The sequence below is a fragment of the Apium graveolens genome, chromosome 6 (assembly GCF_009905375.1).
Source record: "Apium graveolens cultivar Ventura chromosome 6, ASM990537v1, whole genome shotgun sequence".
NCBI lineage: Eukaryota > Viridiplantae > Streptophyta > Magnoliopsida > Apiales > Apiaceae > Apium > Apium graveolens.
Genome location: NC_133652.1, coordinates 75,089,635 through 75,111,435, shown reverse-complemented (window position 1 = coordinate 75,111,435; position 21,801 = coordinate 75,089,635). Strand labels below are relative to the sequence as shown.

Below are 21,801 nucleotides of genomic sequence, written 5' to 3'. Positions count from 1 at the left end.
TGTCGTATAAGACAGTTCCAATTTAATTTTTTCTCCATGATTGTTCTCGAACCAGGCCACCAGCATTGTGTGTTCTTTCTAAAATAAGACATGTGTGTTATAATGCAGTCACCGTTAATACAGAGAACACATTTAAATCTGCTCTGCATTTCCTAGGATTGGTAATATTACGTTTAGGTAATTTAGCAGAAACAGATGATAACACAGTTGAAAATTCATCGGAAATGGGGAGTCCAACTAAAGCACGAGAATCTTTATCTCCTATATACAAATACTTACTTCAACATTTGAATACATCACCTGATCACCATATATTAAGCTTGGTTTAAAAGCTTTTCCAATTTAACATGCTTTTTTCTTCATCATCTCATCCCTTAGAGAATTGCAGCTTTTGCTCTCCTGATAAGCTCCAGTTTCATAAGTTGTCTATCGAGGCTTGAAGTTGATAACATCCCTTTGTTCTCCTCAGCTCTTCTTACAAGGTAAGGCATAATCTGTTCAACAGGTCCAAATGGCAAGTACTTACTCACTTGAAATCCAGCATTCTTCAGTCCATAAGTCATAGCTTCTGCCATTCCATAGAGTTGAGCAAATTGTAGCTTCTGTCTATCCTTCCCAATTCCTAATTCTTGTGCCTTTACCGCAGCCAATTTCCCTGCACACCAGACATCATTAGCAAATCAACCTCCGACACAAATGGCACAAACTAAAGTTCATAAAATTGAAATCTTTTTTACCTGACTCGAAATTATGAGTTGCAAGAACAAGTGATCCAGGGCCATTAGCAATCTCGTTAAGCATAAAAGAAGCACAATCATTATAACAATCATGAGTGTGCTTGATATTATTATGAACTGGAGAGTTGTGGCCTAAAGAAGCTGCTATTTGGCTTTCAGTTGACATATAAGCTCCCCTTACCAACTTAACACCCATACACAAGCCCATCTTGTCTGCAGCTTTTTTTGCACATAGCAATCTCTGTTTTGTATCTTTTAAATACGCTTGAAATGTTCCGTAAATCATTGGAGAGTCATCTTTAGAGTGCAATATTGCCGCGGAGTATGTGAAATAATCAATGGCAGGTTGAATCAAGGTCTCCTCTGCATCAATAACCAAAGGCACATTTGCTTCTTGACTTTTTTGTATTATACTATGTAGCCTTTGGTGGGCTAATTCAAGATTTTTCTCCTCTTCTGAATTTAACGCTTCTGGTTTATGCAGAGTGTGGTACAGAGGACTTACATCAGTAAATATTGGAAGGGTATTCATCTTCCACGAGAGATCACAGGACTTGTGCTTAAATTCCCATCTCAACAAGTCGCTCATTCGCTTAAGCAAATCAACTGGACAGATTGCTGTGATCTTCACCACAGTAGCACTTACCTATAATTATACTTTGTCATAATCGCTATGATTTAAACATCGAATTTAAATTTTTGTAATTCCTGACGTAATTATGTAAAAACAACTTACAGAAGACGGCGGAAGCAATTTAGTAGATTCAATGGTCTGAATAAAGGCCTCCATATTTAAATCACAAGAAACATTATCATATACATGTTCTAATCCATAATCCAACATTCCACTAAGCCCATCATTCCAAAGCATCTTCACAATCTCTCCAGCTTCCTCGTGATTCCTCCCCGCGACAAAATGATCGAAAAACGTAGCCTTAGTAAACCCTACCACCATTCCACGAAACAAAGCAGTTTTCATCAACCTAGACCTCATAACACCCGTGCCTAAATCCACCACAGGCTCCATAGACACCATCTTAAGCGTCAAAAAAGACCTCAAAAGTTTCCCCGTAGGCACCAAAGAGAAGAGCCCCTTGATATCTTCTGAAACAGCTGTGGAGGGCTGCAACACACTGGTAGAATCTTGTTTTTCAGCAAAACCTGCAGATGAGACAGCAGAAGAGGTGTTGAGAGGCCTAATAAAACGACAAGAGAGGTTACAAAGTAGCTTCTTTGAGGATGAAAGTGAAGAAACTCTAGTGATGGCCATACAAATTATACAAATTTTTATGTGAATAATTTCTAGAGGAAGAGTTGAGGTCTTTTATTTGCTTTAGCTGGGTTGTGTATACTCTTACATATATAGGAATTGTAGGCAACTTTTTAGGACAGAGATACTGGGATTATTATTAAAAGTATACGAGATTCTCCGGCTAATATAATATATACATATACCGAGATATGGAATCTGACTATAATAGTCTTATCAATAAAGGATTCTCTTTTAATTAGGAATTTCTTTTTTAATTTGTGCACTAACATTTCTTAAATACACAGATCCTTGGTATTTCTTTAAATTTGTTTAAGCCTACATTTTACTATAACGTTAATTATTTTTTTAAAAAAAATAGTTTGAATTTGTACTTTGCTGTAATTTCCTGGTCTTGTGTATATAAATGGAATTCGAACTTATTTTAGAAATTTGTTTGGCCTTAATTATAAACCTCTTTATTCACGTTTCTTAATTAACGTATACATATTTGAATTCGAATACCTCCACATTTAATACATATTCGATCGCTCCTAAATTCGAAATGATTACTTAATATCTAGATTGGATTTATCAATTATGTTAAAATCCAAATTTAGTCCAATCAAATTTTAAAGAATTTCTTTTATAATTCTTCTATGTCTTAATAATTTTATAGAGTGTTTGGAAACATACGTTTTATTTTATATAATTGATTTCAAATGATAAGATTTGAGTTTATACTAATATTTAACTTTTTTGGGATTTCAAATAAAATTTAAATTCAAATTCTGAAATATATTATTTGATTTTTAAATGAAATCTAAGTTCCAAACCGTACATTAGAAAATTTGTCAAAAATATAATTGCAACTTGGGTATTTTTTGAGATTTGATCAGTATATTTGTAGTCTGTAGGATTTTGATTTGGTTTTCGTTCAGGTTCACAACCAATTAAACCTTTGCCAGGCAACTGTTTTGCAGCATAGTTATGTAACGCGGGATACTTGAAGACCAAAAACATGTACAAGATGTTCCATTTTCAGGGTATGAATTTACTTACGATAATGGTCAGATCGGTGAGGATAATGGACAATGTCGCCTAGATAGAGCTTTAGCGGCTCAGAGTTGGTTAGAGATTTTTTCAAATGCAAAATTGTTGAACTTAGATAGAGAATGGTCGGATCATGCGCCAATTAAACTCTTTTTGAATGATCAAAGTAGTGAAAAAGTTAGTAGGGAAAAGTTATTCAGATTTGAGCAAATGTGGGCAGAAAGTGAAGGGTGTGAAGGAGTGGTTGATTACGCATGGCAGTTAGGAGGTCCATCGGTGGAAAGCAGGATCAGTTGTTGTGCAACTGAACTTAAAGAATGGAGTGACAGAATTTGGCCAGATTTTAAAGGAGATTAATAAAAAATGGAAAAAGCTGAAGTTATTGAATAAGGGAGGAAGATCTGAAGTGCAGGTAAAGGCAAGACGTAAGTTAGTTCGCGAAATTGCAGACTTGATTCAGAAGGAGGAGGTGTACCGGAGACAGAGGTCGAGAGCCATTTGGTTATTTTCCGGTGATCGAAATTCTAAGTTCTTTCATCGGACAACATCTCATCAAAGGAAAAAGAATTATATATCATACTTAATGGCAGAGGATGAGACGCGGCATGTTGGGGATGAGACTGTGGGTAGGGTGGTTAATGATTATTTTTAACGTATATTTTCATCTTCTCAGCCCGTAGGAGTTGAGGAAGTCTTAGAAGGTCTAGAGCGGAGGGTGACTAATGATATGAATGATATTTTGTGTGCTGATTTTACAGCAGATGAGGTTTTCGTGGCTCTTAAATAAATGCATCTGTTAAAGGCTCCAGGTTCGGATGGTATGTGCCCTCTTTTCTTTCAGTCTTATTGGCATATAGTTGGTACTGCTGTTACTTCTCTCGTTATTTCTGTACTTCGAGGTGCATCAATTTCGGAATCCTTAAATAAAACTTTTATTGTGTTGATTGCGAAAAAAAGGATCCAGAATATATGACAGACTTCAGGCCAATTAGCTTATGTAATGTAGTATACAAGTTGATTTCCAAAGTTTTGGCGAACCGTTTGAAGATGTTTCTTTCCCAAATTACTTCCATTAATCAAAGTGTATTTACACCCGGAAGACTGATAACTGATAATATCCGGGTAGCGTTTAAAATGTTTCATTTTATGAAGAACTCAACTAGCGGGGTGGGATCTCTTGCTTTAAAATTGGATATAGCTAAGGCCTATGACAGGGTGGAATGGAGTTTTTTGAGAGCTGTTATGGTGAAGATGGGGTTTGCGGAGCAGTGGATTAACAGAGTGATGCATTGCGTATCTTCGGTGTCTTTTTCGGTCCTTATTAATGGAAGTCCTTCAGGTGAGTTTGTTCATGAACAAGGTTTGCGACAAGGGGATCCGTTATCCCCTTATCTTTTTATCCTTTGTGCTGAAGTTCAATCTGGTCTATAGTCTAAGGCTGTTGTGCGTGGGAGTCTACATGGTATTAAAGTGGCATCTTCTGCTCTGACAATTACACATTTATTTTTTGTAGATGATAGTATAATTTTTTCGAAGGCAAAGTGTGATGGTCTCAACCCCGGGGTCAGGAGTTGACGTCATCAACAACAATCATAAGATAAACAATTCAATAATAGAATATAACTACGACCCCTTTACAAAGATCTTTTCCAGGTTTAAGTAAAATTTAGGTTACAACTAATTAAACTTACACAAGCCATTTTGACCCATTAACCTAATACAGCAACTCAATAGACCATCTTTGGTCCAACACCACTACCTCAGAGGAGCCTGACACGGAAGAAACTGGAGTTCTGCCCTGACTATCACGGAAGAATTTCCTAGGTATCTGCAATACATATATAAAACATTCTGCAAGGGTGAGCAATCAATTGCTCAGCAGTACCACTATATGAATAACAAATAAAAAGATTTAAAGTAAAGTAGTTATAGGAACATAATTCATAACTTGTTAGAAACATATAAAACAGGTATAAACTGGATATCATGTTAGTCCCTTAACAATATAACAAGAATTACAGAAGGGGGGTTGAATGGAATTCTTGAAACTTTTTCTTGAATAAAAAAATGTTCTAACTCAATTATATATATCAGTGTGAATTGATTAGCAGAATGCGGAATAATCACTTGAAATGAATCAAAACACAAGTAATTAAAAATAAGAATCTTTAAAAACTTTCTGGTGGATTTGAATGATTCCACCAGAGATATATAATATATATCGAGAGAACTCTGTGTGCAAAAAGCTTACAGGTGCTTACAAATGAACAATTAAGAATACAGAGAAATACTAAGAATTCAGCTTACAAATGTTTCTCTCTTGGTTGCTTAGTTTCTTAGTTAGTTGTTCTATTTGCTGCTTCTTGGTTTATATATCACCAAGATTACAAAGCAATAAGACAAGATAATAAAACAAAAACTATCGAGTCTATTACAATGCTACTTCATTACTCTATTCCAGCATCTTTGAATATCTTCATAATAGCATGGAAATGGCAATGCTTCTTTGTTCTCGAAAACCCAATTGAATAGGCTACCACATTCCATTTGCATACACCCGACGCATGTGACTGTGTTTTCACTGTCAACAGATATTTGAATTCTTTATCTGTCGGGTTCATGATCATCCGTCGAGTTAATGATCATCCGCCGGGTTGTCGATCATCCGCCGGGTTGTTGATCATCCGTTGAATTCATTGTTGTTTATCCGTCGGGTAGCAATCAGGCACTAGAATTTATTTCATTTATGCAGAATTACAAGACATCATCTATGTACAATTAATCAACCTATTCTGCATATCTAGTTAAAGTCAACATGACTTAAGTACTACTGCAGATTATAAACAATGTGTATGCAGAAATATGCTACAGACTTATTGTTACGTAAGCTACTCACTCGATGGATAATAAATCATCATCCGTCGGGACTATATTGAATCATCCGTCGGGACTATAATCCTTATCCGTCGAGTGCTACATTTTCACTAAGTAAAAATCTACCAAGGTGTTTTGTTAATGAAATCATCAAGTTCACAACATATACACAACATATCAAAACTAGCATGCTCTATAAAACAAAATCAACAGTCGTGTGTTGTGCATAAAGACCAGAGTTAAATTTTAGCATGCTATTTTCATTTATAAACCTTCTGCTCCATTACAGGAACCATAAAACCATCTGTCGCGTTACGGGGACCCAAAAACCATTTGTTCCGTTACTGGAACCTCAATCACTTGTTCCGTTACTGGAACCACAAAATCATCTGTTCCGTTACGGGAACCATTAAATCACAATCAGATATGTATTGGATGTTATCTAGGGACGGCTGATCAGGCCTCCACACAAATTATCTAGGATAGTTGGTCGGGCTATCACACAAAATGTCTAGGAAAGCTGATCGTGCTTTCACACAAAATCACCGGATCCGTAGAGACTAGCTAGGTCTCTGATTAACTATGCTGGACTAATCGGTTATGTAATGCGCGCAACCGAATTAGCCACTTACGCAACGTTATCCAATATCTGATTCATTTTATCCAGTCTCAAAATTACTTTTACCTATCTTTTGTTGAAATCAATTCTGTCACAGCACACTATTCAAAACCTCTTTTCCATTTTTAATCACACTTTAGAGATAGGTATTTTCAGAAGTTACTTTTCCCCAAAAACACATATTTAACAACATTTTCACACACAAGGGATACGTAACTTAAAACATTTTTGTTCCTGTTCAAAAATAAAACAACATTTCATTCATATATACTGAACCATAAAAAATGGTCAGGGGTACTTGCCTTGCGGAGCTTTACAACTAATACCGATTGACCTTGGACTAATTTTGACCCTCGGCTTTACCGCCTTACTAACAGACTATCCTGGATCCGACTTCCACGCTCAGGTCCTTCGTTCGGAACCTCGTCGCGCTTGTCGACTGATCACTGAGTTATCTTTAGTTCAATACCAATTCCTGAGTCCTTCGACTAGAACCTACAGAGTCGAAATACTCTATGTTAGACGACCAGGTATGATTGACATATCCTCGCTAACAACCTACCCATTCGATATCAAATCCCGACTCGCAAATATACATATTACAATTAGGGGTACAAGCATTCGCAACTCGATTCCATAATCTTTTTCAAAAGATCCACACACTCGACATTTCGTAAAGTAGAGTTATCAATTATTTTATAAAATGTTTTATCACGATACGCAACTGCAGTTCGTACAATATTTATAATTATACAATCATATACACTCGATTAGTAGTTCCGATATCCATAGGATATGCTCCCCTATTTGCGAATTTAATTTCCCAAAAATTCGGGCAGCACCTCCTCTGTTTATCGGCCTACCCTTCGAACAATTCGACGCCACAACAACCAATCAAACAGGCAATCAAACCAACCATCACAATTCACAATCCAGATTGTAAGCCCATATTCGATTTATTTACATTCCAAAAATAATTATGATAGGGATAAATAAATTATGATAGTATAATTAAATACTGCAAGGTATGGGCTGCTAGGCCCAATAAAAAGATATATGATACTCAGACCGGAAAGGTTAAGCCTGATGGACCAAATCAGGCCTGATGGAATAAAGAAGGCCCAAAAGCCCTGATTATTAATTAATTTCGTAGTTAATTAATAAGGGAAAAATCAGCTATTGAGAAGAGTCCCGATAAGGATATAAATCCTTATAGATTAGCCTCAAGGGGACCTAAAAGGATAAGAAATCAGTTTCCTACTATCTAGGACTCCAAAGTCCATTCTAATTATGAGACTTGCCCATCAAGTCTCCTATACCAAGTCCAATTCAAGGACTCCCAACATCTATATAAGGGGCCTCACCCCACAGATCAGAACTACGTTTTTTGACTTGATCCTTGGCAATCAGCAAGGTACGTAGGCATCTTATTAAGGCAGATTGAGTCACGAAACACAAGAGCAGTCAAATCGAGCCTTGAAGCTCACGTTCCTTAGTACTAAATACAGCAATTATATATACTAGTTTTAATCCATAACATTTGGCGCCGTCTGTGGGAAAGCACAACAACAACCATGGCGAGAACACGGAGAACAATTAGAGCTCTGGAGGAAGGAACACCATCAGGGACAACTCAGGCGATTTCGTCGACCGTGGAGATTCCTCCCCACTCAACTTATGCATCTGCTCAAGGGGAAGCCCAGACAGGGGCAACTCAACCTCAGCCACAAGGGACAACTCCCCCGACTATTCAAGGTACGAATCCTCAAGTTCAACAAGTACATATACCTGTGAATTCTCGACCCGTCGGATATGAATATTCAACTATTGTTACTACTAACCCCCCTTTTGGGATGCCCCTTCACCCTGAGATTGGAGGAAGCGGATATGCTGGGCGAAGCGAAGCACGAGGGCAGTCGCCCCCCTATATACGAGGTTTGGGTCCTATCCCTGAGGATCGGGAATTTTCTGGTCCTTACACTGAGAGAGACTCCGAAACTTCGGATGATGAAGTGGCCCCAAGAAGGAGGCGTCCTAGAAAAGAGCCAATGGCCGATGGAAGGCAACGCCCCCAAAGCACCCCAGGGGCGAATCCCCAAGAAGTGCAGGAAAGGATCAGGGCTCATGAGGCTGAAATCCAAAGACTGAGGCGTGATTTGGAGGCTCACCAGGCCACCAGACCCCAGATACCTCCAAGGGGGAGAAATCCTCCTCCTGTCATAGACCTGGATGGTCCGGTACGAAGAAGGGCTGTTGTCCCAAGAACTGATCCAAGCAATCTCCTTCCTCTTGGAGATCCTGATGATCCAACTCCACCCTTCACAGAAGAGATAACGAATGCCCATATCTCAAGGAAATTCAAGATGCCCACTATTAAAGCCTATGATGGCACGGGCGACCCCGCAAATCATGTTAGGACATTCTCTAATGCACTGCTGCTGCAACCCGTGAATGATGCTATAAAGTGTCGGGCCTTCCCTCAAACCCTGTCGGGTATGGCTCAAAGATGGTATAGTCGCTTGCCCCCAAACTCTATTGGATCGTTCAGGGAGTTAAGCCAGGCTTTTATTAAGCAGTTCATCAGTGGGAGAGTCCATGAGAAAAGTTCAGCATCTCTCATGAGTATTGTGCAAGGAGCAAAGGAATCTTTGAGAGACTACCTGAATCGTTTTACAAAGGAGGCTTTAAAAGTCCCAGACCTTGATGATAAGGTAGCCATGATAGCACTGCAACAAGGAACTAGGGATGAGTTTTTCAAGATGTCCTTGGCCAAACGTCCCCCTGAAAATATGTTGCAGCTTCAGGAGAGGGCAGGGAAGTATATCAAGGTTGAAGAAAGCATGAGGAAGACCGCAGTAAGTAATGAGCCCACTGGAGGCAAGAAACGAAAAACTGATCTGGAGTATATCGCTAAGGACAAGTATCCTAGAACCGAACAAAATCCTGATTCAACCCCCAAGAAGGGAGGACCTGGGCAAAAGTTCACTGAATACGCTAAGTTGAATGCTCCTAGAAGTCAGATTTTGATGGAGATTGAGAAAGACAGAGATATTCGCTGGCCTAAGCCCTTGAAGGCTGATCCCGCCAAGCTAGATAAAAGCAAGTACTGTAGGTTTCACAAAGATGTTGGCCATGACACCGATGAGTGTAGGCAATTGAAGGATGAAATTGAGTTCCTCATTCGAAAAGGAAGATTGAACAAATACACTGGAGAAGGAGGGGACAGGAATAATAGTGGAAGGAAGAACTTTGAAGATCGTAGGAGGGAACAAGACGATCAGGGGCGAAATCCCCAGCCTAGAGGACCAGTTATAAACACCATTTATGGAGGGCCGAGACCTCGAGGGCATGTGATAAACACGATCTTTGGAGGTCCAACTGCTGCTGGATTGTCCAAAAATTCCAGAAAGGCATATACTAGAGAGGTTATATAGGAAAAGCCCCGAAAAGGGCCAGGACAGAAGTAACATGGGCTTTTGATGATTCTGACCTAGAGGGAGTCAAGTTTCCTCATGACGACCCGCTGGTCATAACACCTATAATAGGAAACAGCCCGGTCAAGAGGGTTCTTGTTGATAATGGTGCTTCTGTGGATATCTTGCTCCATGACGCCTTTCTAAGGATGGGGTATAACGATTCCCAGTTAACACCTACCGACATGCCGATATATGGATTTGCTGGAGTAGAGTGTCCTGTAGAAGGGATAATCAAGTTGTCAACCACCATAGGTACGGAACCAAGGCAAGCAACGCAGATGCTGGATTTCGTAGTAGTAAAGGCTAGTTCAACTTATAATGCTATCATGGGTAGAACAGGGATACATGCTTTCAAGGCAGTCCCCTCTTCCTACCATTCAGTCATGAAGTTTCCCACCCGAAACGGGATTGGAGAAGAGAGAGGAGATCAAAAAATGGCTAGAAGCTGTTATGTGGCCTCTTTGAGGGCGGATGGAGTCGGGGGGCAGGTTCTTCCTATTGAAGATATGGATGTCCGAGAAAATGATGAGAAGAGAGGAAAGCCAGCAGAAGACTTGGTTTCTATTCCTTTAGACCCCGAGAAGTCTGAGAGGATGACTTTCATTGGAGCCACGTTAGAGGAACCCCTTAGAGGGAAGTTGGTGAAATTTTTGCAAGAAAATAGTGATGTGTTTGCATGGTCAGCAGCTGATATGCCAGGCATAGACCCGGAGTTAATTACTCACAAGCTAAACGTGGATCCAAGCCGGAAGACAGTGAAACAAAAGAAAAGAAATTTTGCCCCGGAAAGACAAGAGGCTATAAAACAGGAAGTAGAAAAGCTCTTAGAAGCTGGTTTCGTTGAGGAGATCCAATTTCCGGAGTGGTTAGCCAACCCTGTAATGGTGAAGAAGGCTAATGGAAAGTGGAGGATGTGTATAGACTTCACTGATCTGAATGATGCATGCCCCAAAGACTGTTTTCCGCTGCCGAGAATTGATACTTTGATTGATGCCACTGCTGGACATGAGATGCTGAGTTTCATGGATGGATTTAGCGGATACAACCAGATCAAAATGCATAAGGATGACATTCCAAAGGTATCATTTATCACTGACTTTGGTGTTTATTGTTATCTTGTTATGGCGTTTGGTCTCAAGAATGCAGGAGCCACCTATCAAAGGTTGGTAAACAAAATTTTTAAGGATCTTATTGGTAAGACTATGGAAGTCTATATTGATGACATGTTAGTCAAGAGTCTAGTAAAGACTGATCACATAACCCATTTGAGGGAAGCTTTTGAGATCCTGAGATACCACAAGATGATGTTGAATCCTACGAAGTGTGCTTTCGGAGTAGGATCTGGAAAATTTTTGGGATTGATGGTCTCAAAGAGGGGAATTGAGGCTAACCCCGATAAAATAAAGGCAATCCTGGACATGGAACCCCCAAAAACTGTCAAGGATGTTCAGAAGCTCACAGGAAGGGTTGCTGCGCTAGGACGATTCATCTCCAAGTCAGGAGACAAGTGCTTGTCATTCTTCAAGTCACTAAAGAACATCAAAGACTTTGTATGGAGTGAGGAAAATCAGAAGGCATTTGAAGAGTTAAAGAAGTATATGGGCCAGGCCCCGTTGTTGGCCAAGCCAGTTCTGAATGAAGTTTTATTCTTGTACTTGGCTGTTTCAGAGAGCGCCTTGAGTGCGGTGTTGGTTAAGGAGGAACTGAAAGTCCAGAAACCCGTATACTATGTCAGTAAAATTTTGCATGGTGCTGAGTTGAATTATTCAACTATTGAGAAATTCGCTTTAGCTTTGGTAATGGCTTCAAGAAAGTTGCGTCCTTATTTTCAGGCTCACCAGATTGAGGTACTAACAAATCAGCCCTTGAGAAATATCATTCACAGTCCCAAGGCAAGTGGGAGACTGATTAAGTGGGCAATAGAGCTAGGAGAGTTTGATCTCAAGTATAAGCCACGTACGGCAATAAAAGCCCAGGCACTAGCTGACTTCGTGGTGGAGTGTACTATACCCAACCAAGAAGTCGGGGGGCAGGAAGATGCCATACCTCAAGATAAGGGAGTCGATAATGGGGGCCAAGAGAAGGATAAGAAAGAATATTGGGTTCTCTATTTTGATGGAGCATCAAAAACAAACTCCAGTGGAGCAGGGTTGGTTTTGCAAAGCCCTGATGGGTTCTTGATTGAGTATGCTATGAAGCTAGACTTCTCAACCACAAATAATGAGGCAGAATATGAAGCCCTGATAGCTGGCCTTGGTCTAGCTGGGACACTTAGAGTCAAAAACTTAAAGGTCCGTGGAGACTCGAAGCTGATCATATCCCAGGTAAAGGGAGAATTTGAAGCAAGGGATGATACGATGGCTAAGTATGTCCGCCTAGTAAGGGCTGTGATGACCCAATTTAATGAATGTCATGTTGAACACATTCCAAGGGAAGAAAATGTTAAGGCAGATGCGCTATCAAAGTTTGCTTCATCTGAGATAGAAGAAAGTTCAGGAAGTGTATACTTCCGTGTTTTAAAGACGCGAAGCATAGATTTTAAGCTTGTGGCTCCCATAGGCCTGGGGATGTCATGGATCGATCCCATTAAGGCTCACATTCAAACCGGATGGTTGCCAAGCGATGCAACTGAAGCACGAAAGTTAACTGTTCGAGCACTAAGGTACTCTTTGATAGATGGGATTCTGTATAAAAGATCTTTCGTGGTTCCTTACTTAAGGTGTCTCAGGCCCGATGAGGCACGCTTGGCTCTTGAGGAAGTGCATGAAGGTATTTGTGGACAACACTTGGGGGGCAGGGCCTTAGCTCATAAGATAACTCGTTTAGGCTTTTATTGGCCAGAAATGATGGCTGATGCCAAACAATATGTAAAGAAGTGTGATCGCTGTCAGAAACATGCACCAGTTGTTAGACAACCCCCCGAGATGCTGACCTCTATCAACTCGCCTATTCCCTTTGCTATGTGGGGGATGGATATTCTAGGGCCTTTTCCTATGGCCACGGCACAAAGGAAGTTTCTGATTGTAGCCATTGATTATTTCACCAAGTGGATCGAAGCCAAACCTTTGGCCAAAATCACAACTAAGCAGGTTGCACAATTCCTGTGGGAAAACATTATGTGCCGATATGGAATTCCCCGTATCCTCGTCACTGACAATGGAACACAATTCAACAACGAGGAATTCAAGAAGTATTGTGAAGAAAATAAAATTGAGTTACGGTTCACCTCTGTGGCTCACCCACAAGCTAATGGGCAAGCAAAAGTTGCAAATCGAATAATCCTGGATGGATTAAAGAAGAGGATCGAGAAGTCAAGAAATAATTGGGTGGATGAGATACTTCCCATATTATGGGCCTATAGGACTACCTGTAGAGTCACGACAGGAGCAACTCCCTTCATGTTGGCATATGGGGCAGAAGCAGTAGTTCCAGTAGAGATATCACATTCCTCTCCAAGGATTCAGGCTTTCAATGTAGAAGAAAATGAGGAAGGGCGGAGGTTAGCCCTGGATGTTAGGTCCCAATGTGTTTGTAGAAGGGGGGGTTGAATACAAACGTTACCAAATAATCGAATAAATGCGGAATAAAAAATGTGAAACAAAATTCAAGTTAAATAAAAATATTATTAAACTTGAAAGGTGTTACAACAACTGTATCGATTACAAGGTATTAATCTCAAATCAATTATCACAAATCTAGAATAAATTCGACATGAACTTTTTCTATTTTTGCAATAATTAGAATCAAATGCTAAACGCGATTTGAGATTAAGTTCTATGGATTTTGATCCGCTAGATTGTTAAACAAGAACAAGAGAATGATTTCTAGTTGATTGGATTTAACTTTACAAGCTAGAAATTTGATCTTTGAATTAGCAGATAAGATGAAATATTTGGCTGCTTTTTCTCTCTGTATGTTCTTGACTTCTTTTTTTTGGATGATTGAGTTGCTGCTGCTCTGCTTCTTTTTAATCAACAACCGAATAGAATTGAACTGGCATGACAATCCTATAGCTGGCAAGACTTTCGGTAGGACAATGGATTGAACTAGCAAGACAATCTGAATGAACTAGCATGACAATCAGAATGAACTAGCAAGACAATCATCCTCCTAGTGTAACTTTCGGTGAGACTATTGAAAATGGCCTAGCATGACAATCGGTATGACAATCCTGATTGTCATGCTAGTTCATTTTCAATTGTCTTGCTGATTTAATGCAGATTTTAATCCAATTTAAATTCTGAAAATTCCTAAAATTAATTCAGAATTAATTAATCAATTAATTCAATTAATAAATAAATTATTCTTCGCAGATATAATTTATTTTCTTAATTAAATTAGATGACTTAATTAATTAATAGAGAATTAATTCTAGTCTTGAGCAGCAACCATTCTTCTGCAGATCTTCTGAAAATCACTGAAAATTATGAATCAATTCCACCACTTCAATGTTGACACTCGATGTACTGTCTGGTTCATGAGTGACTAACTTCCGTGACGTTTCTTCATGTCTTGACTTTGACACTTTGATTTTCTTCAGATTAAATCCTTGTAATTAATGATACTCTGACGAGATCTCTGTCACTTGATTAAATCCACGATCTTGATTTATATCACTGAGGCATGATCAACTTCTTGAACTTCTTCCAGTGAATTAACTCCTCAAGTCTGTAGATGAACCTTATTTCTGAATCCTTTGACAGATATTACTTTGCGAGATATCTCTGACGGTCGATCCACTATTTACTTATTACATTCTTATTTGAGTTGAGTTGAATCCTCGAATATACAAATAGGCTATGACATATGACTTACAATCTCCCCCTATTTGTTTGTTAGACAATAACACACAAATACCTAGAGGATAACTCAACTAACAAATAAGAAAAAGATATAAACAGAAATGCAAAGTAAATAGTAGAAAAGTTCTGGACTAGATTTAACATTTTCCAGATTCCAAGTAGATGTTCCTCTAGACTGAACATATCTTCAAGTAGTTCCATCTTCATTTGTACAACCACATTTCCTGTTGAGAAGCCCATATCTCTTGCTTCTCCCCCTATGAGAATCAACTGATTAAAGAAGATCACCTTCGTTTTACCACCTCTCCCGTACAATAGGATCCGCAGATAAAAACCAATGGTACTCCCCTAACTGCTTCTTCCCTTACTAGGAAATCACCTTGTGTTTACCACCTCTCCCGTACAATAGGATCCGTAGTTAGAAACAACAATGGTGTGGTGTAGTGTACATTTTTAGGATCTTTTTCTTCCTCCCTGCTATTTCTCCCCCTTAGTTGAGGAATCCTCCAAACTATTTCTTAAGCTTTTATCTCCCCCTTAAAGAAGGAATGTATGCCGTCGTCTGAAGGAGTTCTCATATTTCACTTGGTTGGAAAAGAAATAACAAGTAGTTTCTCTTTCTACCTCACTGTGAGTGTGTGATTCTGTTTAGTGTACCTCACATGTGTTTCACTCTTCTCTCCACTCGTGTTTACACTCATTCTCACAAGTGTATCACTCTTCTCTCATAGCTCCATAATCCAGCTGTACCTGCAAGGAAAATCACCTTAGCCATCCTTAAAGAGGTCACAGGTGGTGCAATGGGAGTTCACAAATCCCCATCCTTGTTAAACTCGTCAGATAAATCTGAGTCATAATCTACAAGTTGCTAGTTTCCCTTTTAGGGTTCCAGATTTGAATTCTGGGAAGGTAAACAATGATCCAACGAATTTAGCATAAAGATCAAAGTTCCCTTCTAATGTCTGTGAAGACATTTCCTTGTGACTCATCAGGTAATATCTGAATCATTGTCAACAAGTTGCCGATCTGCACCTATGTCAGATCCACTATCCGCAGATGCATCCAGGGGATTTAAGCCTAGGGAGGTAGACACTGACCACTGACATATGGCTTTTGGATCAGTATCCTCTCCTAACACCTGTAAAGGCAATTGGTCCACTAACGAACCTTGAACAATCGAACCTGACCTTAAAATGGTCGAAACTCTTGTTTCCGTCAACTCATCCTTTGTATGTGTAACCTCTCCTTGTGCATCAAGAATTGATTATGTTTGAAGTGGTGACACTACATCGGATACCTTGGCCGACAGGCAAAATTCAATAGACTCACCCTGTTGAGAGAATGAATCTAGTAACTGTTTTTGTGCCTTTTCAGCCATTACATCTTTTTGAGAAGATGTATGGGGGCTAGCAGTTATCTCGGTTTAAATACTACTCATCTATGTAGGAGACAGAGCTACTGGGTTGACTACAGAACCTTCCTTATGTGGTGCACTAGGCACTATCTCCCTCACGCTCATTCATACTACTTTTAGTGGTAAAAGAGTGTTGGTTGGTTCTGTTTTTGTGTTTGTCTTTACAGTCTGAGATAGACGTTGTGGGTTTTCAACCTCATGACTGTCAATGAAAGAAAGTCATTGGAGACTGAACCTGTATCATAGAACATATGGTAATAGAGAGAAAATGATTTACAATAGTGATTTCAAAAGATTTTACATGACATAAGAAATCACTAATGTAGAAAGAAGTTTGATTTTGTTTTTCAATATGAATGAGTTTTTGATAAAACATTGATCACTTAGGGTAAAGTCTAAGTAATTCTCATTCATGTCAAAAGCTTACAAATATCTGCAACATAATGTTAACAAGATATCATTGACCGATATTTGTCAAGTACTTTAGATACTAATTGTTATGTTGCATAATCAATATACCACTGCACATATAAAACAATATGATTGTGCTTAGTGATAAGATAGTTATTAATATGACGACTCTACTTGTTCATATAAAATTATAACTTCTGTTAGAGTGCCATACCATGTTCTTGACGATTGCTTGAGTAGTACACTAGTTCATACCAACCTGAAGTGAGATTGTGAAGAAGAGATTGCATAGTCCAATAGATCTGCAGCTGCAAAGTCCATGAACTGTGGTGCATTGACTTCCTCTTTTGACTCACCAACCAGGAGTACACTTGTACACATCTTACTAGAGTCCAATTCCAAGTGTAATGTGCAACAGGTGCCTGATATGTCGTAATATTCTCAAGTCTCGTCACTGGTGCTACATGTTAGATACTGCTTCCTGATAATAACTAGCACAATATACAAAATTTCACCGATAACATATCCAGCTTGCAAACAGCCATATCCCTCAGATAAACCTTTGCTGTTATCTCCAAAGGTAACCAGGGGGCCAGCTTTCTCAATCCACATTTGATAGCAGGGCTCTATCTCCGGTCATATGTCTTGATGATCCACTGTCAAGAATCCACACTACCGGTTACACCTGTTTAATGCCCTGCACTACAAATGGATTAGACCTTCTTCGGAACCCAAACTTGGTTGGGCCCGGCATACTTGTAGAACTGTCCTTTGTCAGGCAAAATAACATTTTTAATTTTAATTGTCTCAACTTTCTCAATGACTGAACATTTGACCTTGTAAACAGCCTTAACAAATTTCTGTTTAAGCTTAGGCACAAATGTCTCCTTTCTAGCCTTAGAAGGACTGGCAGTCTTAGACCTATCATGCTTCTTGTTATTCACATGCTGACGAGGAGTAGTCTTATCATTAGACACATGCTTACCATTAAAATAAGCATACATCATATTAAAAGCACAAGACATACAATTAGCAACACCACATGCTTTATGAGAGTGATTAACAGCAGGTAATTTATGCATGGTAGACATGGTATTATTGTTATCCAACTCATGTGTGTCTGAGTTAGTCTCAGTTGCTTTCACAACTTTGACTGGAACTTTCGACTCACTTGACTTGGAAACAATCTTCTCATAAGCATGATCCTCAGCACGTATTTCTTCTTGAATAACAGAAGAGGTCGCATCAAATGGTTCAGCAATTGATGCTTTATAGAGGGGTTCATCAACACCCTTAAGCACATGTGGTACTTCCCTCCCTTTAGCACAGACATGAGGAGGGGAGTTTATGCCTAATTCTCCAATAGCAGCATTGTAATCATATCATATTCCAGATGTTTGATTAACAGCTTGCTTACTGTAGAACTCTTTAGCCTTCGAACAAGAATTGAAGTAGGCTCTAACCTTAGTCTCAAGACCGGTGATCTTGTCTTTGAGAATAGTTTCGAGTTTTCTATAACAGTCAACTCTATTCTCTAGAAAAGATACCTGTTCTTTTAATTTGTCTTGATTAATATGCACAAGTCTTAATTCATTGACCTCTTTCTCAAGGTCTGTGATCTTTAAACTTAACAGTTCATTATCACGACGTGCACAATCTAAGTTACCTCTTAGATGATAAACCATTTCAGCATCAGAAAGTTTTACCTCTATTCTTGACGATGAAGCTTTTCCATCAATAGCCATAAGAGCAAGATTTCCTTCATCTTCATCTTCACTGTCAGTATCATCCCAGCTTCTTCCCTTTGCCAGATAAGCCCTTTCAGAGTTCTTTCTTACTTGCTTTGGCTTCCTACATTCTGTGGCAAAGTGTCCCAACTCATTGCAGTTATAGCATCTGATGGTGCTCCGATCAACCATCCCTGTTTTATATCCACCACTGCTGGTGTTAGAGGATGAAGATCCACCTTTTTGGAATTTTTTGTAGTTGGACTTGTACTTAAGCTTGGGATTCCTCTTGAATCTGACATGGGAGAATCTCTTGACAATTTGGGCCATTGACTCGTCTTCCAATTGCTCCAGCTCTTCTAAGGAATAAAAATCATCACTTGATTGATTTGTAGTAGGAGGATCATATTCTGCTACTAACATATTTTCCTCAGCCTTGGAACACTGTACCATTCTTTCCAATTGTTGAGATTGCTGTTGTTGTTGACCTTCAGCTACAAGTGCAGTAGATGTGCTGACCATTCTATCCTTCCCGTAGACTTCCTTCTGTTGAATATGCTCCAACTCATAGGTTTTTAACACTCCATAGAGCCTGTCCAAAGAAATCTCACTCAGATCTCTAGCTTCTCTAATGGCAGTGATTCTATGTTCAAGATGAGCTGGCAGTGTTAAAAGGAACTTTTTGTTGACCTCCCTGATTGAATAATACTTTTCATTGATGTTCAGGTTGTTGATCAACGCATTGTACCTCTCAAACACTTCAGTAATTCCTTCTCCTGGATTTGATTTGAAATGTTCATATTCAGAGGTTAGGATTTCCAACTTGTTCTCCCTAACTTCCTCTGTGCCTTCATTAATCACCTCAATAGTTTCCCACATGTGTTTGGAATTTTTACAGTTCATCACATGTCTGTTCATCAAGGGATCAAGGGAATCAATTAATATTAATTGAAGGCTGGCATCCAAGGAGGCTTCTTCCTTCTCAGCAGGAGTAAAATCTTCAGGCTCTTTTGGATAGGTTCTAGCTTCAGTAGTCACCACACCATCTATTATTACCTCCGGTTCAATAACCATCGGAGTTTTTATACCCTTCTTTAACAAGTTTGAATATTTGGGATTTGCAACTTGTAAAAATAATAGCATCTTCTTCTTCCACATGATATAATTCTCTTTATCAAATTGTGGAATTTTAACGGTTCCAACTTTATGTGAAGTCATTATGAATTTTTGAATAAATAAAAATTCAAGGAGTTGAAAAATCACAAAAGTCTAGGATCTTGATTTGTTCGTTAATCAGAAGGCTCTGATACCAATTGTTAGGTCCCAATGTGTTTGTAGAAGGGGGGGTTGAATACAAACGTTACCAAATAATCGAATAAATGCGGAATAAAAAATGTGAAACAAAATTCAAGTTAAATAAAAATATTATTAAACTTGAAAGGTGTTACAACAACTGTATCGATTACAAGGTATTAATCTCAAATCAATTATCACAAATCTAGAATAAATTCGACATGAACTTTTTCTATTTTTGCAATAATTAGAATCAAATGCTAAACGCGATTTGAGATTAAGTTTTATGGATTTTGATCCGCTAGATTGTTAAACAAGAACAAGAGAATGATTTCTAGTTGATTGGATTTAACTTTACAAGCTAGAAATTTGATCTTTGAATTAGCAGATAAGATGAAATATTTGGCTGCTTTTTCTCTCTGTATGTTCTTGACTTCTTTTTTTTGGATGATTGAGTTGCTGCTGCTCTGCTTCTTTTTAATCAACAACCGAATAGAATTGAACTGGCATGACAATCCTATAGCTGGCAAGACTTTCGGTAGGACAATGGATTGAACTAGCAAGACAATCTGAATGAACTAGCATGACAATCAGAATGAACTAGCAAGACAATCATCCTCCTAGTGTAACTTTCGGTGAGACTATTAAAAATGGCCTAGCATGACAATCGGTATGACAATCCTGATTGTCATGCTAGTTCATTTTCAATTGTCTTGCTGATTTAATGCAGATTTTAATCCAATTTAAATTCTGAAAATTCCTAAAATTAATTCAGAATTAATTAATCAATTAATTCAATTAATAAATAAATTATTCTTCGCAGATATAATTTATTTTCTTAATTAAATTAGATGACTTAATTAATTAATAGAGAATTAATTCTAGTCTTGAGCAGCAACCATTCTTCTGCAGATCTTCTGAAAATCACTGAAAATTATGAATCAATTCCACCACTTCAATGTTGACACTCGATGTACTGTCTGGTTCATGAGTGACTAACTTCCGTGACGTTTCTTCATGTCTTGACTTTGACACTTTGATTTTCTTCAGATTAAATCCTTGTAATTAATGATACTCTGAAGAGATCTCTGTCACTTGATTAAATCCACGATCTTGATTTATATCACTGAGGCATGATCAACTTCTTGAACTTCTTCCAGTGAATTAACTCCTCAAGTCTGTAGATGAACCTTGTTTCTGAATCCTTTGACAGATATTACTTTGCGAGATCTCTCTGACGGTCGATCCACTATTTACTTATTACATTCTTATTTGAGTTGAGTTGAATCCTCGAATATACAAATAGGCTATGACATATGACTTATACTGGATCTGATCGATGAAGTGCGAGATAGGGCACATGCAAAGATAGTAGAATATCAGAAAAAGGCTTCATTCTACTATAACCTAAGGGTCAAAGAAAGGTTTTTTAAACAAGGCGATCTAGTCTTGAGGAAGATAGAAGCATCTGGTGTAGGACAAAAAGGGAAGCTTGCCCCGAATTGGAAAGGACCGTACAGAGTCAAGAGTGTTCAAGGTAGAGGAACCTACAAGCTAGAGACTATGGATGGTTTTGAAGTCCCGAGAACTTGGCATGCACAAAACCTGAAGGTTTACCATGTATAGGGCAGCCGGATACGATTCTCACTCGTCAGGATGGCGAGTAGGTTGAAAAGCACCTTGAAGCTTTGCTTGCTTAGGATTTATATGTTTTAGTTTTATTACGAAGTTTATTAAGACTTGTGTAAGGGACGAATCCCAGACAATTTTATGAAATTCATGAATTCTTCAAAGTATGTTTGTGGCCTAACGAATAAAAACCAAATGCATGGATGCAAGCATAAAAGGTGATAAAATAAGATCAGATAAATATTACAAGAAATTTGATAAATAAAGTCTCAAAATAAGACAAGCCACGCAGGGCTGAAAAAGCTCTAAGGAGCTGAGGTGCCCTCGGCATCCATATCATCGTCATCTCCACTCTCGCTGGATGTCTCTGTCGTCTCGGAGGAGGAGGAAGAGCTGTCGTCCTCAGCAGGTCTGGAAGAAGACTCAGGAGGAGGAAGGAGTGGATCCTGAGGAACATGGTCCGAGACAACTACTCGGGTACGAAACCTCTGTAGCAAAGCCTCGTCATCAGGGCAGA

General features: G+C 38.8%; 1 protein-coding gene across 2 annotated transcripts; it reads right to left on the bottom strand.

Annotated features, from left to right (window-relative positions):
• Positions 1–238: 238 nt before the first annotated feature.
• Positions 239–2,121, bottom strand: LOC141668704 (proline dehydrogenase 1, mitochondrial-like). 2 transcript variants are annotated; one of them, XM_074475685.1, is made up of 4 exons: positions 2,010–2,121; positions 1,474–1,898; positions 738–1,383; positions 239–655 (listed from the first exon to the last, which is right to left on the bottom strand). In XM_074475685.1, the coding sequence occupies exons 2-4, from the start codon at positions 1,771–1,773 to the stop codon at positions 375–377; spliced, it is 1,227 nt and encodes a 408-aa protein (XP_074331786.1). In that variant the 5' UTR covers positions 1,774–1,898; positions 2,010–2,121; the 3' UTR covers positions 239–374. The 2 variants fall into 2 exon arrangements, with proteins under 2 accessions (XP_074331786.1, XP_074331785.1); XM_074475684.1 differs by having other exon boundaries at positions 1,474–2,089.
• Between the last annotated feature and the right edge of the window lie 19,680 nt (positions 2,122–21,801).